This window comes from Schistocerca americana, chromosome 3 (genome assembly GCF_021461395.2).
Source record: "Schistocerca americana isolate TAMUIC-IGC-003095 chromosome 3, iqSchAmer2.1, whole genome shotgun sequence".
Taxonomy (NCBI): Eukaryota; Metazoa; Arthropoda; class Insecta; order Orthoptera; family Acrididae; genus Schistocerca; species Schistocerca americana.
The window spans coordinates 630,317,070-630,333,050 of record NC_060121.1 but is presented as its reverse complement, the minus strand read 5'-3'; the positions used below and the strand labels follow the sequence as shown (position 1 = coordinate 630,333,050).

The following is a 15,981-nucleotide window of genomic DNA, read 5'->3' as shown; positions in this document are numbered from 1 at the left end:
TTTATTAATTCAGGCACTATGATCTGTCAGTAATCTCTGTATTGTGTATTGCCCTATCTTCCATCTTTATAAGCTCTCAGGTTTTCAAATCTTGTCTAGTGCAGACCCCAACATCCTCATCCTGTCTGCTAAGTCTCCTCACACCCAGGATTCTTAGTGACTTCCTATTTCCTGAACCTCACTACTTCTTTTCCTCCACATCTCTTCCTTCCCCTTAACCCTTTTCCCAGGAGGAGGAGCCACTGGCTCCAAAAGCTAACAAATTTAAATACCTTTATTTGCGCATTCCCCTTCTGCTGCTTGGTGAATAATTTTTTTATCTATCCAATTATATTATATTTTTTAAAAAAGATTATTTTTGTTGATATGAAGTTTGAAACCTGTACTTTCAGAAGGTCGTAAATGTATACTAGCAGAATTATGGCTAAAATTTTTGCTCAAGATTGATAACTGGGCCTGACATTGTCAGTATGCTTCTTTCTTCTTAAACTATGAGGTCATGTTGGTGATGTTTCCTTGTCAGTTACATGACTTGATGACTAATCTATTCATCACAGTGCAGTGAGAGAATGAACAGATTGTTTACATGTGTACAAAATATTGTATCTTGTTATAGGTATGAAGATCCATCTCCTGCATCATTTGAACATGATTTGCCTAAGAAGGAGATTAATGTGTTCAATGCTGTTTTGCTGTCACTGAAACACCTCTTCAATTTCTCCTTATTAAAATATCCTACAGAACTCACTTCTACAATAACTAAGTGGGCTGTTGTAATTTTCAGTAAGTATTTTGTATCAATTCTTCTTTTAAGAAAGTTAATGTGATGGCTTTTAAGAATATATCTTCACTGTGTTTATCTGTAATTTACATCTGTTGGTACTTTCTTACAGTGCAGTTTTTTTTCTGTGGTTGTTAAATTTATACTTTTCTTCCTTACATTAATCATAGAACCATTTTACACTTTTGTGCTCAGAGCAACAATTTTTTTAGTGGGATTTGGTTGGTAACACCAGAAACTGGTAATAACAGAACTTATTTTGTATATAAGTAGAATTTGTATACATTTGAACTTTCTCTCTTCAGGTCATAATAAAAAATAAGATGGGGAAGAAATATCAGTTGTTAGTGGTTGCATGTTGAACATAGCAATGTATCAAAATTACAAATTCACATAATTTTTCAGTTTGGTGAAATCTTATGTTTAACTACTTTACAGGTTTAATTGCATTAATGTTTTGTGCAACATTAATACATGCTGGAGACTTTGTACAACAAGGGGAGATGTGGGCAGTGATTCTATTAGCTGTCTTGGCTTTTCTGATGATGCTTACCCTGGCAGTAATTGCAAGACAACCGGTGTCTACAAAGGATCTATCATTCAAGGTCTCATATATCACATATTTATGTATCTACTCAAATATTTATGATTCAGTTTTTATTAGAATAGTTTAAGAGAACATCTCATACAATATGCCAAATGAGTACATAAAATTACAGCATTGGTCTAGTGGGCAAACAAGACTTTTGCGATATAATTCAGATCTCCTTGTAATTGTGTTGGTGGCACATAAGTAATTAGTCATAAAAATATTAAACAGTAAATCACACTCTAAGAACTATGGTGCCACTGAGTTAGGACTTCATCATTTTCAATATTTTTTCTGTTCCTTCTGTATATCTTTTAGTTACAGGTCTTCACTGACTTTCCCATTTAGCCCCTGCCAAAGCTAACATAGTTACAACAAAGAAATCAGTGCAAATGTTAAGTTCTAGAACAGTGATACTATAATCTGTTAAACAATGTCTTTCTATTAGCTGTATGTGTTATGCAAATTGAAGACACTGTGAGGGAGAGGATAGTTCGGTAGGTACACTCTATTGAAATAAATAAATAAATAAATAAATAAATAAATAAATAAATAAATAAATAAATAAATAATGGATGGAGGTGAAATCACCCACCATTTTACCCAGGAGCTGATCACATTAGAGGTGCTACAGCACTGCTCATAATAATGGATGTACCTGAAGGATTAGCACCTTTTTGACTATCAGTGTAAGAAACACACATTGTAGCTCAAGGAAACACAGCTGATGTCATGAGTTTGAGTTTCATGCATCTTACTTAGTATACTATCTTTGTAGCTCTGTGGCATAGTCAACTGACTGGAAAGCACCCATGTGATGTTATGGCTCAGTTTGATTCCTGCATAGAGCAAATTTTGCTTTGTTACAGTGTTAACGTATTCATTGTGGAGAAATGACATAGTCACCAGAATGAATAGTTCATAATTCTTAATAAGATATGTTTAGCCCTCAAAATGGGTATGGTTACTTTACCACTTGATACCTTGTCCAAAAGTAAATACAAATTCTTGGTAGAGGATAAGGCTAGTTTTCCAACTTTATTCATTTTGTCATTGGCTTTATGTTTTCGATCTCACTGTGTTCTGCTATCCACTCGTGTATCCCACTGGACACAGGTTAATCCCCCAGAATATGTTGTTGCATTGATGGGCATATACTTGGAGCATCCAGTTGACTGTCCTGTGAAGAATTCCAGGTCTACAGGAACATATCTGGTACCACACTGTCACAGACATCCAACCATTTTGAGATGAATACATTTGGGCCTAAAAAGGCATCTTTTATGTATATATTTGTACTGGACCATCATTTGCTCAAGAAAATACTAATTATTCAGAAAATATTACTTTGCAATTGGTCAGGACTGTCATTGTTCTCAGTATGTGAAGATTTTGTGTATGTGGAGTCTGTATCAGCTGCACATCTATTTTGTCTTCCAACATCGCAATGCAAGCACCAAACCATATCACTGACAATGGAAACACTGTAGTGTGTATAAAGTGCACCACATTCATAAAAGGAATGTTGCATGATCCAGTGACAAGCCTGTTATATTGACTGTTGTCACAAATCAGAATCCAATTCCTACATGCCGTTTGAGCTCTGAGGTACCTCGATATAGTCTTGTCCATTGTCGTGCAGTGCTATTATGTAGATACTCATTCATTTGTTTAAAAATTATCACACAAATTGTCATACAAAATGGAAAAAGAGACTCAATTGACACACACTGTATTCTTATCAGCCTGTTGAAGACAGATCAGTGGAGTATGAAATAAAAATAAATAAAATAAAGCATAGTTTTTTGATGAGGCATGGCTCATGAATGAACTGGCTGGACTCAAAATAAGGTGGTGCAGGTGAAGTGGGAACATATGAGTACATCACTTACATGTCAGTCATGCAGTCAGACATCTTTATTGTCATACCCATGTGCTTCATTCAGGATGTAGACTATGGTGATGGTGTGATGACAGAAACTGATAAAGTACATGTTTACCAAAAAGTCTTTATTCTACATGAAAGAGGAAATGAGCAAGTGACAACAATGAAATTCAGTTCTGGTGTCTATTAGCTGGAAATCATGGTAATGGTGTTGCACTGTAGTTCCACTCAAACACTGATCCTGGAGGATATATACTCCTTGGTGATGAGCATATTGTCAAATAGTATGAACATGGGAGAACAACTGACATATGTCCAGAATGAAGTGAACCTTCCTCACAATCACAGGGCATTGTGTATTTCGTGGGTGCACTGAAGTGAAAGTGAAAATGGATGGAAAGTGCCAAACAAACTTCCAAACACGTTGGTGGGAAGCCCACATGGTCCACAGCTTGTAGAAATGGAATCCAGAAAAAACTTCAGTATGTATGGTGGCTCAGCTGACACATGTGTGTCAACTGGTACCTGACACAGCTAACTTGGGTTGACAATGAGATCTGATCTGTTCACATTTTTGTGGCACAGCTGTCATACAGGTACCTGACTTTGACATGGTGAGCTGTAATCTGATGTTACAGAATGGAATATGCACTTGCTGCATTTGTATGTCAATCTGTGCGACAGAATACCACCATCACCACATGCAAGATAGTTTCTAGTACGATAAGATCTTAGATACAATTTCCTACACTAAGTAAAATAATCCTACAAGGAAGAGAGAAGTGCTTATTATCTGTAAATGCATTCATATAGACCTAAAAGTGAAAATGACGTGCCATTACCATACCACAAATTGCCATGTATTGTCATGCTAGCAGTGAGGCATAGTGGTTAGCATCACTGGCTGGCATGCTGCAGGTCATCAGTTCAAAGCTGACCACCAGCAAGTATTTTTTATTTAGTATTTATCATTTCTGGGAGGTTCTCAAAATATCTTACTTTTGTATATTCTGGAATATTTGATTTTTGTACTTGATGTCCCTCTTGAAAGAGGCCCCACAAACATACATTTGCTTAAATTGCACTTAAAGGCTTCACATAAAAATCAGGAAATGAAATGAACATGTCGTACCTTGTTCATGTGGAGACAAAGGTGAATCACAAAAGATGCTGGAATTGACCACCCTTGACTTGTAAACACAGTTGAAGATGATGCCGCAGATTCTCGAATGTTGCTCCCAGAAGCTATGGCTCACTGCCTGAATTTCATGGATGATGGTCTCTTGTAAATTGTCTAAGTTGTATGGTTTGTTGCTGTAGACCTTGCCTTTTAGGCCATCCCATAGGAAAAAGTCAGGTGTTGTTAAATCAAGTGACCCTGGTGGCCACAGTCTTTTCAAAATGACTCTGCAGAGGAAGAATGTTTCAATCTCAGCCATGGTCACATGGTGCCATGCTGTTGGTACCAGCCAATTTAAGTTCTTCATCATCCAACTGGTTCACAAATTCCTGAAACATTTTGATGTAAACTACGCTTGTCAGAATGGACTGGAAAAAAAAAAAATAGTTCAGTGGTGTGACTCTGTGATACTGCACAGAACATGCCAATCTTTTGTGAATGCAGGAGTTGCTTAACCAGTGGAAGTCGATTTTCATTATACCACAAATGTGTATTCTGAGAGTTTACATAGCCAGAGAGGTGGAACTACACCTCATCATTGAACCATGTGTACTGCAATACTCCTGGCCTCTGCGCAACAAATTGATGAAATGGAAAAATGTAAGGTGTTTGTCTTTGTGATTGACATACAGTTCCTGAACAACTGTAAACCTGTATGGCTACATGCCACCTTTCTTTGCAACTCTGTGACATGCTCCATGACCCCCCCTGCGGGTTCGGGGGTTAGAATAGGCCCGCGGTATTCCTGCCTGTCGTAAGAGGCGACTAAAAGGAGTCTCAAACGTTTCGGCCTTATGTGATGGTCCCCTGTCGGGTTTGACCTCCATATCTCAAAATTTTTCCGAAGAGCGAGCCAATTGGGGAAGGGCGCCTTACTTGGTGCATTGTGTCCATGTTGTGTTGAGGACTTTCGCCATCTTATTCGTCGTTGCATTGCAGTCCTGCCCGCTCTCCATCGCTTGGGCATGGATGCGCTCCTGCGTGCTCTTTCTGCCAAGCACTGTGCAGGGCCATTTTCTGCACTGGCGACGCCCATGGACCACATGTCACCTAACATCCAGCACGGTAGCCAGTCCGTTGTGGTGGGGCCGCCATGTACCCTCTTGGTTGTAGCCCCCTGACAACACAGGGATCGCTCTGCTGATGCCTGCGCCGTTAACTCCCCACGTATGCCAAGGAGTAGATGCCCATCTCCCTGGGGCATCGGGACTCCCGGCACTGGCCATCCTGCCAGGTGGCCCTTGCTGTGGCTGGGTGGCGCCCGTGGGGAGGGCCCTTGGTCGGAGTAGGTGGCATCAGGGCGGATGACCCGCAATGAAGCGTGGTACATCATCTCTCGCTGGCGGCCAGCCGTCAGCAGTCTCTAAGCGTTCGAGAGCCCATTTTAAAGGTAACGTTTATGACCCCAAATCGTTCCCCTCCCTCACCACACCATGGGAGGAACGACAGGCATTGCGTGACAGTGAGACGTATTCGCCCAGATATCTTGTGTGTACCAGAGCTGATGGGGAATCTTTTCTATCCGTGAAGCCTCAGTTCTTTGTAGAGCATTTAGAGGACAAGTTCGGTGAGGTGGAGGGCTTGTCCAAGATGCGGTCTGGATCGGTGTTGATAAAAACGGCATCCTCTGCCCAGTCACAGAGGTTGCTCAATTGTGACAAGTTGGGGGATGTTTCCGTTAGCATCACGCCGCATAAGAGTCTGAACATGGTCCAGGGTATTATATTCCACTGGGATCTTCTTCTGCAGTCCGACGATGAATTACGCGCCAACCTCGAACGACGAGGTGTTCTCTTCGTCCGGCGCGTCCATCGGGGTCCGAGGGATAATCAGGTCGCCACCGGTGCCTTCATCTTGGCCTTTGAGGGTGATGTCTTACCCCAAAAGGTTAAGGTGATGGTTTACCGTTGTGATGTGAAACCATATATCCCTCCTCCGATGCGGTGTTTTAAATGCTGGAAGTTCGGGCACATGTCATCTCGCTGTACTTCCAGCATCACGTGTCGGGATTGTGGACGTCCTTCGCATCCCGATACTCCATGTGCCCCGCCTCCTATCTGTGTTAACTGCGGAGAACACCATTCCCCCTGCTCACCGGACTGCAGGATATTGCAGAAAGAACGGAAGATAATGGAATATAAGACCTTGGACCGGCTGACCTACCCCGAGGCTAGACGGAAATATGAGAGGCTCCATCCTGTGGCAATGCTGTCAACCTACGCCGCTGCTGCAACGACGGTTCTCCCGTCATCACGAATTGGCTCTAAGATCGGTCAGCCTCCACCGGCCCCCTTGCTTGTGGGGGGCACTTCACACCCTGTTGCTCCTGCTCCATCTTCTCCAGGAGCAACACCCTCCCAACCATCGGGGACATCAGCTCCCCCTTCCCAGCCGGAGAAGCGTAAGACTTCTTCGGCTGCTCTCGCCAGGAAGGGATTCCTTGGGGACCTCCCTTCGCAAGTTCCGACCAGTGGAAAAGTGGACGCCCGCAAGTGGTTGAAACAACTGCCAGTCCCTGGTCGTCGGGCCTCGCGGTCGTCGTCTGTCCCTGAGACTGACCCAGTGAAGCCCATGCAGCCTGAACCGCCGAAGGCACAGCGTGACAAGCAGAAAAAGAAGAAAGTCCCCAAGACCAACGGTATTGCAGTGGCACCGATCCCACCGCTTCCTACAAGCTCTGCCTCTGAGGACGAGGTGGAGATTCTGGCGTCCACTGAGGACCTCGCTCTTGCCGGTCCCTCGGATGCAATGGATGGCATTTGCACGGATGCTCCATCGGCGGCAGCAGGTGACCCAGTGGCGTAATCTGCCTTCCCAGTCCCGTCATGGCTTTCCCAGCCATGGACAACACCATCCTCCAGTGGAACTGCAGCGGTTTCTTCCACCATTTAGCTGAGCTCTGCCAACTTATCAGCCTTCGCCCTTTCTTCTGCATTGCTCTCCAGGAAACTTGGTTTCCAGCGATGCGAACCCCCGCCCTCTGTGGCTATCGGGGTTATTATAAGAACCGAGCAGCTTATGAAAGGGTGTCTGGTGGCGTCTGCATATATGTCCTTCACACTCTGCACAGCGAGTCTGTCCCTCTCCAGACGCCTTTAGAGGCTGTCGCTGTCCACGTGTGGACGCCACAGGCTGTTACCGTCTGCAGTCTTTACATTCCACCGGATGGTGATGTCTCGCAGCCTGTCCTGGCTGCCCTGGTCGCCCAATTGCCGCCACCTTTCTTGCTATTGGGCGACTTCAACGCCCATAACCCTCTGTGGGGTGGGTCAGTGGCCACGGGTTGGGACGCCATCGTTGAGCATTTCTTGTCGCAGCTCGATCTCTCGCTGTTAAATGATGGTGCCTTCACACACTTCAGTGTGGCGTATGGCACCTACTCCGCCATTGACCTTTCAATCTGTAGCCATAGCCTCTTACCGTCTGTCCAATGGAGTGTGCATGACGACCTGTGTGGTAGTGACCACTTTCCGCTCTTTTTGTCACTACCACAGCGTCACTCTTCTGGGCGCCCTAGCAGATGGGCTATGAATAAGGCTGACTGGGATTTGTTCTCCTCCACTGCCGCTTTTGAGCCTCTCTCTACTGATGACATTGATGCGGTGGTTCAATCGGTCACCACCGGCATCGTTACTGCCGCTGAATCTGCCATTCCCCGTTCTTCTGGGTCTCCTCGGCGGAAGGCTGTGCCTTGGTGGTCGCCTGAGATCGCTGAAGCGATTAAAGATCGCCGGCGGGCGCTCCAGCGTCACAAGCGACATCCCTCCTTAGCGCACCTTATCGCCTTCAAACGGCTGCGTGCGCGGGCCCGCCTCCTTATCTGCCAAGGCAAGAAGGAGTGCTGGGAGCGGTATGTGTCCACCATTGGCCTCCATGTCACTCCCTCGCAGGTCTGGGCCAAGATTCGACGCGCCTACGGCTATCGGACCCCTGCCAGCGTCCCTGCGCTCTCACTGAATGGAGCCGTGTGTACTGACCCCGACGTCATTGCAAATCGCTTAGCAGAGCATTTTGCTATGAGTTCTGCTTCTGAGAATCACCCCCAGGCCTTCCGCTCCATTAAAGAGCGGCTGGAACGTCGGAGCCTTTCGTTTCGCACCAACCACCCGGAATCTTACAATGCTCCATTCAGTGAGTGGGAATTTCGCAGTGCCCTAGCTGCTTGCCCTGATACCGCTCCTGGGCCAGATGGCATCCACTGTCAGATGCTGAAACACCTTTCAGTGGACTGCCAGCGGCGCCTTCTCGATCTTTACAACCGTCTTTGGGTTGAGGGGGAGTTTCCGTCGCAATGGCGGGAAGGCATTGTCATCCCCGTTTTGAAACCTGGAAAGACCCCTCTGGAGGTGGACAGCTACCGTCCCATTAGCCTCACCAACGTTCTTTGCAAGTTGCTTGAACGGATGGTGAGCCGGCGCTTGCATTGGGTACTGGAGTCTCGGGGCCTTCTGGCTCCGTCTCAGGGTGGGTTCCGTAGAGGCCGCTCCGCCACAGACAATCTGGTGAGCCTGGAGTCGGCCATCCATACTGCTTTTGCCTGCCGTCAGCACCTGGTCGCTGTCTTTTTCGACATGCGAAAGGCGTACGATACGACATGGCGTCATCACATTCTTTCTACGCTTCATGGATGGGGTCTTCGGGGTCCTCTGCTGATTTTTATCCGCAATTTTCTGTCGTGTCGTACCTTCCGCGTGCAAGTCGCGGCCTCGTATAGTTCCTCCCACGTCCAGGTGAATGGTGTGCCACAGGGCTCTGTTTTAAGTGTCTGTCTGTTTTTAATAGCCATTAACGGGCTTGCTGCGGCCGTGGGAAATGCTGTCTCCGCTTCCCTGTATGCTGACGACTTCTGCATTTATTACAGCTCTCCTGGCATTGCAGCTGTTGAACGTCAGCTACAGGGCGCTATCCGTAAGGCGCAGTCTTGGGCTGTAGCGCATGGGTTTCAGTTTTCGGCAGCCAAGACCCGCGTTATGCATTTCTGCCGGCGCCGCACAGTCCATCCTGAGCCGCGGCTTTATCTTGCCGACGAACTCCTTGCTGTGGTGGAGACCCACAGGTTTTTGGGGGTGGTTTTCGATGCCCGGTTGACTTGGCTGCCTCATATCCGGCAGCTTAAACAGACGTGTTGGCGGCATCTAAACGCTCTGAGATGCTTGAGCCACACCCGCTGGGGCGCCGACCGCTCTACCCTGTTGCGGCTCTACCAGGCGTTAATCCAGTCCCGTTTGGATTATGGGAGCCTGGCTTATGGCTCAGCATCCCCATCTGCGTTACGAGTGCTGGACCCAATTCTCCACAGCGGGATACGCCTTGCCACTGGTGCTTTCCGCACCAGCCCTGTGGACAGCGTACTAGTGGAGGTAGGTGTACCTCCACTGCGGGTACGACGCCAACAATTACTGGCTGCTTATGCTGCCCATGTTTTTAGTTTGCCCGGGCATCCAAATTACCGTGTCCTGTTCCCACAGTCGGTCGTCCATCTGCCGGACCGTCGGCCCCGGTCGGGTTGTCCGATTGCCGTACGCGTCAAGGAGCTTCTCTGCCGGCTTGGGTTTTTCCCTGTTCCGCCTCCTTTCCAGGCGCCTCTACGTACACCCCCGTGGTGTGTTCCTCGCCCTTGCCTTCGGCTCGACTTGGCACAGGGCTCGAAGGACTCGGTCCCTCCAGAGGCCTTCCGCCGCCGCTTTTATTCCATCCTTGCCACGTATCAGGGCTCTGGAATTGTTTACACCGACAGTTCGATGGTTTGCTGGTCGTGTCGGGTATGCGCTAACACTAGGGGACCATTCCGAACAATGGTCCTTGGCGGCTGGCTGCAGCGTTTACACTGCAGAGCTAGTCGCCATCTTTCGAGCCCTAGAGTATATCCGCTCCTGCTCAGGTGAGTCCTTCGTGATCTGTAGCGATTCCCTGAGCAGTTTACGAGCACTCGACCAGTGTTTTCCTCGTTCCCGTCTGGTGATGGCTATCCATGAGTCCCTGCATACTCTTGCGCATTGCGGCCGCTCTGCGGTCTTCGTGTGGACCCCAGGCCATGTTGGGATCCCCGGCAACGAGAATGTTGACCGGCTGGCAAAAGAGGCGACTAGTGCACCATCTCTGGACGTTGGCCTCCCGGAGACAGATTTGCGAGCGTTCCTACGCCGCAAAATTCTGGACCTTTGGGACACTGAATGGCGCGCCCTGCCTTCACGCAACAAACTTCGGGCCATCAAGGGGGCTACCGGTGTGTGGCGCTCCTCCTTGCGGGTCTCTCGCAAGGAGTCTGTTGTCCTCTGCCGGCTGCGCATTGGGCACACTCGGCTTACGCACGGCTACTTATTGCGCCGTGAGGACGCGCCTCTATGTCGCTGCGGCTCCGTTTTATCCGTGGTTCATGTTTTATTGGAGTGTCCGTTTTTAGCTGCGCTCAGGCAGTCGTTCGCACTGCCTGACTCGCTCCCTGCCCTTTTAACAGATGACTCGGCTATGGCTGACTTAGTTTTACGTTTTATTCGGGCAGGGGGTTTTTATTCTTTAATCTGAGTGTTTCTGTTTGTATCTTATTGTTTTGTGTTGATACTGGCCTTTGGCCTCCGGTTTTAAACTGATTTTTTAATGTGTTTCAAGTGGTTGGCTTTTCCTTTTTTATTTCTCTGGTTGGCCAACCACCGTCACACTCTGTGTGCTTTTAGTTCGTTTTGTCTGGTCTTTGTCTCAGTTTCTCTTGTTCCGTGTCGTCTGTGCTCTATTCTGTTACTTTTTTTTTTTTTTTTTTTTTTTTTTTCTTCTCTGTGGGTGTTTTTTAGTACTTGGACAAAGGGACCGATGACCGTAGCAGTCTGGTCCCTTTAATCCCCCAAACCAACCAACCAGCCAACCAACCATGCTCCATGACATTTCATGTTCTTGAGATAAACATTGAACAGACTTTGCAGGAGAGGTCAACAATGGCTTTTTCAAGTTGGTCACTTTTTCTTATGATAATGGCAACTGTCCCCAGCTGTGAAGATTCAACACCATTGTACTGTTCTCCATCTTGTTCACTAACTTTTTTATGCATATAGATGGTATATGCTGGTCACCAAATGGTTCAACAAACACTCACTGACATATCTGAATGAAATTAGTAATCCAATATTGTTTCACAAGAAACTCATACACTTAGACAGATTACCAATTTTTGACAGTAAACACTGAGCACCAGCCACAGTGTTGCAGAGTGAAATGTTGCCACATCAAATGTCACAAATCACGTGGTGCAATTTCAGAGAATTACTACACATGTTTGTTGGGCCTCTCTCAAATGGGGCACCTGTATAAATAGCAGAATTTTGGAATATTTGATGTTTGTATGTATAGCATCATTCTCCATCCAGGACATCAGTTCTTTCCTGGTTGTATGTCAGTGTTCATAATAAGTGTGCTTTCAGTGCTAAGTGTTGTACTTCATTGACAATCGTATTTATACTTAAGTGGTGTTTCACTTGACATTGTTTGGTGAAGATAGTGGGTACTTAAATACATCTGCTTCATCAATGCTCCAATTATGCAACGTAAAAGCCATTGCCGACATGGACACGACCCGGAATGCAGATGTAATATTGTTCCTAAGATCTGTATATTGAGGAAATGGATGGATTCCAAAACATGTCAGTGAGCTGCGCATCAGGCATCCATCAGTATTTTCCAGAGATGCTTGTCAGAATCCTACAAAAGTTGAAAGGATTTGATTGTGTTACCAAACACAATAGGTGAGATGAATTGATGTGTTTTCCACATATGTACTTCTGGTTGGATGACACATGCCAGCAATGATCTGAGAATGACGAGAAGCTCAATAGTTGGGACAGATTCCTGGCTGAATTGGAGAAAGCATTTTGCAGCACTCAGCAGCAAGTCCACTTAGTGCAAGAAAAATTGTCACGGGGGAATGGCACAGTCAGAAATACAGAATGTTTTGGCCCTTCACCACATCACGGACCTGAATATGGCAGAAGCTGACAAAATCTTGCACTTTATGAAAGGAGTCTCAAGAAGACTTGTACAAAGCTCTTTTGGTTAATTCTGTCACAAGTGGTACCATCAAATGGTGCCAGTGAATCAAGAAAATGGCCCAAGAAAGAGTTGAAAAGATTTATGCATGACCACCAGATGTGGTCCCTATGGCAGTTGTTGAAAACCATCATGAGCTCACCACTCTCACATACTGTGTAGTAAGAATGAAGATGGAACTCTGGGAGGGAGTTGGGGGAAGGGGCAGCTAGGTAAAGATCTCGTTAAGCCTGTGCAAAAAGTGGGACAATTGGAAAAGTTACACAAGCACTACTTTTGGCCATATCCTGTTTGTTACTTGTCAGTTGTCACATGTTAACTAAAAGATTATGACCCATCATCAAGAAGACAAAACTGCAGAGATGCCACCCATTTCCTCCTTGTATTTTAGGAGTAATATCTCTGTCTTGCACATAACTCCGTCTACCACTTTTAAGCGCTCTGGATTTCTAATCTCATCCAATGCAGTCCCCAACAATCAATTTCTCCTTTTCACTCCGTCCAGTAAGTCTCCCATGACCCAGGGTTCTGGGCGACTCTTCTGAACTGTACCCCTTTGTGTAAACCTCTCCAGTCATTTTCATTCACTCCCCTTCCTTCCCCTTCAACTCTTCTGCCAGGAGGAGGAGGAGCCACTGGCTCAGAAAGCTTGTAAAAGTTAATCCTTTTCTTGTGTGTGTGTGTGTGTGTGTGTGTGTGTGTGTGTGTGTGTGTGTGTGTGTGTGTAGTTATTGATTTTATTGAATATGTTAGACTCTGTGAAACTATATTTAAAAAGTTGTCAAGGCAGAAGAACAGTTGACACATAATTGGCTAATTTTAAACCATAAAAATAAGACAAAGCCTGTAACCAAAAAATTTCAAAAATTGTAAGTCCAACTCAAATACTAGAGTGCTTTAGTGAATTCTTTATAACTTAAGCAAAGTGTGATGAAAGTCTAACAGATTATCACAAGAAAGTAAATTTCTTTGGCCTAAATAAAAGCTGTGAAAACTTTATAAAATTTTTTCAGTTTCTGTGAAGGATGTGGAAAATCAAAAACTAAATCAGTGTTTTGAAGAGAGGTATTTCTCAGATGTACTGAAATGTGCTGAAGTCCAACCACTCCTCAAAAATAAATCAGGAGAGATCATGGGAAATCATTGTCCTATTTGAATTCTCCCAGTCATATCAAAATACTGAAAACCTTGCTGTTGCTCAAATCCAAACCTTCATTCCAATTCTATTACTCTGCACAATCAATTAGGTTTTCAATGAGGGAAAGACATCATAGATGCAGTGAACAGTTTCATTGAGAAAATAAGTACATCGTTAAACAAGAGCAATAAGGTGGCAGAAATTTTCTGCAATCTCACAAAGATGTTTGATTCTGTAAACCATGCATTGCTTATTTGCAAACTTGAAAAGTATGGCATTAGGAGCAGTGCCCTACAATGGCTTAATATCAGACAGATATCAAAGAGTTGTTTTCTCTTTGAATGAGGCAAATTATTATTCAGACTGGAAAAAAAATAAGTCGGGGTGTTTCATAATACTCCATATTAGGCCTGTCCTATTTCTCTTCTATGTTAATGATTTACCATTAAATATCAGCTCCCCATCAGTTCTATTTGCAGATGATACTTCTGTTAGTTGAAATTGAAGATTTGAAAAAAATTCCCAAATCTGTGATTAGTACCCTCAGTATGACAAACTTGGTTTCAACTAAATCGGGTGAAACTAAACATATCTAAGACTCACACAATGCAATTCAAAACCAGTCAAAATGTGAGTAGATTTAGATTGTTCACAACAACCAAGATATAGAAGAAGTTGGCTCAGTCTAATTCTTAGGTTTAAATGTGGATAAAAATGTGAGCTGGCCGCACACATTGAGTGTCTAGCAAACAAATTGAGTGGCTTTGCATTTGCAATGCAAATATTATCAACTGAAACTGACATGGACACATGAAAAGTACCATATTGAGCTACTTTGAATCGATTATCAAGTATGGTATTGTACCTTGGGATGACTTGACATATGTGGTGTGGATACTACAAATACAGAAGAAATTATTTGAAATATATGCACTGTAAATGATAAAAAGTGATGTTCTAAATTATTTGAAAACTTAAAATATTAATTCTGCCATGAGATTATTATCTTCCTGTACTCCAGACTGAATTATTTAAGGAAAACCATTTTGTTCGTTCACATGATGGAAGCAACAAAGAAAATTTTATGCTCCCCAGCCAGCACCTCAAACTGTGAACCTAGGAACCTGAGTACATGGGAGTGAAAACTGATAGCAAATTAAAAGGGAACACTTTAATATAGATGTATTTAGGTCCACTTAAAAGAAAGCTAAATGAGGCACTGACACTGAAATCTTATTACTCTGTTAATGAATTCATGCAGGATAAACTGGGAATTTGAGCTGGACACAATGTGTTACTTATCCCAAGAAACATCAATATATGTTGTTTATTTTAGTGCTGTTATTTATTAGTAAAAAAAAATCATTGTAACTGTGTTACAAATTTTTGACTCCTGTATGCAACTAAATGGATTGCGAATGTATGTTATGAGATGAATAAACCAAAATGGTGTGTGTGTGTGTGTGTGTGTGTGTGTGTGTGTGTGTGTGTGTGTGTGTGTGTGTGTGTGTGTGTTTCTCAATCCTTTCTTCTTCAATTTGATCACCTGACAACTTGTTGCCACCTAGCTGACACATTTAATGAAGAAAAGGAAGTCGGGGTTATCTCACATCAGGTGTGTGTTCTTTACAGGCAATGTTGATAATCGTAGTGCATGCACAGCTGTAAAAACTCTGAGGCATGCTAGTATCATTCCTTGGCTTGCAGAATTTATTTACACATCACCAATAAAGTGCATATTTTGTACAATGATATTTCTCCAATGACAATTATCTGTGCAATTAATAGAAACCTATAAATACAGTTGGAGGAAGAAGGTAGAATGTGCATCAGAGTAAAAGTTGTTGCACCATTAAACAATAAGGCCAACATAATATTGAGTCCTTATTTTGCAGATGTGAAGTAAGCTAGTCTTTGTTACTGAAGAATAGGCTATTTTTGGTTCACAATGTGGTGTAAAAATGTTAGGATATCAACAAAATTTTTGGGTGCTAATATACAGCACATTCACTTTCAGTGAATCACGAGTATGCTAGTCATACAAGACTGTTTTGTACCTTCAGATATATGCTCATTCTCTGTGGAAGTCCATGCAGTGCATTCAATGTTGGCATTTAATATTGTTTCACATGAAGGTATTCATACAGAATGTGATAAACATTCGGCTGCAATATTCAAAAGCTCATTCAATTTGTCAATTTCTTTTTCTGAACCCCAGTCAATCTCTCCCATATATACTTCATCTCCATTGCTAGTATTCATTTGTGACTTCTTTTGGTACTAAATTCCCTCAGCTCGCATGCTCTGAAATTAAAAATTGGCAGGAAATTAGGATAAAAAGAATTTTCACTGAGAAACTCATGAGCTCAAATAG

At 44.1% G+C, this 15,981-nt stretch overlaps 1 protein-coding gene across 1 annotated transcript in view; it reads left to right on the top strand.

The window, feature by feature from the left end:
- The window catches only part of LOC124605717 (cationic amino acid transporter 2-like), a 402,039-nt gene that overhangs the window by 365,344 nt on the left and 20,714 nt on the right, over positions 1–15,981 (top strand). The window contains exons 12-13 of the mRNA XM_047137592.1: positions 617–783; positions 1,220–1,386. Coding sequence (XP_046993548.1) covers positions 617–783; positions 1,220–1,386 — 334 coding nt within the window. The remainder of the gene's footprint in view (positions 1–616; positions 784–1,219; positions 1,387–15,981) is intronic.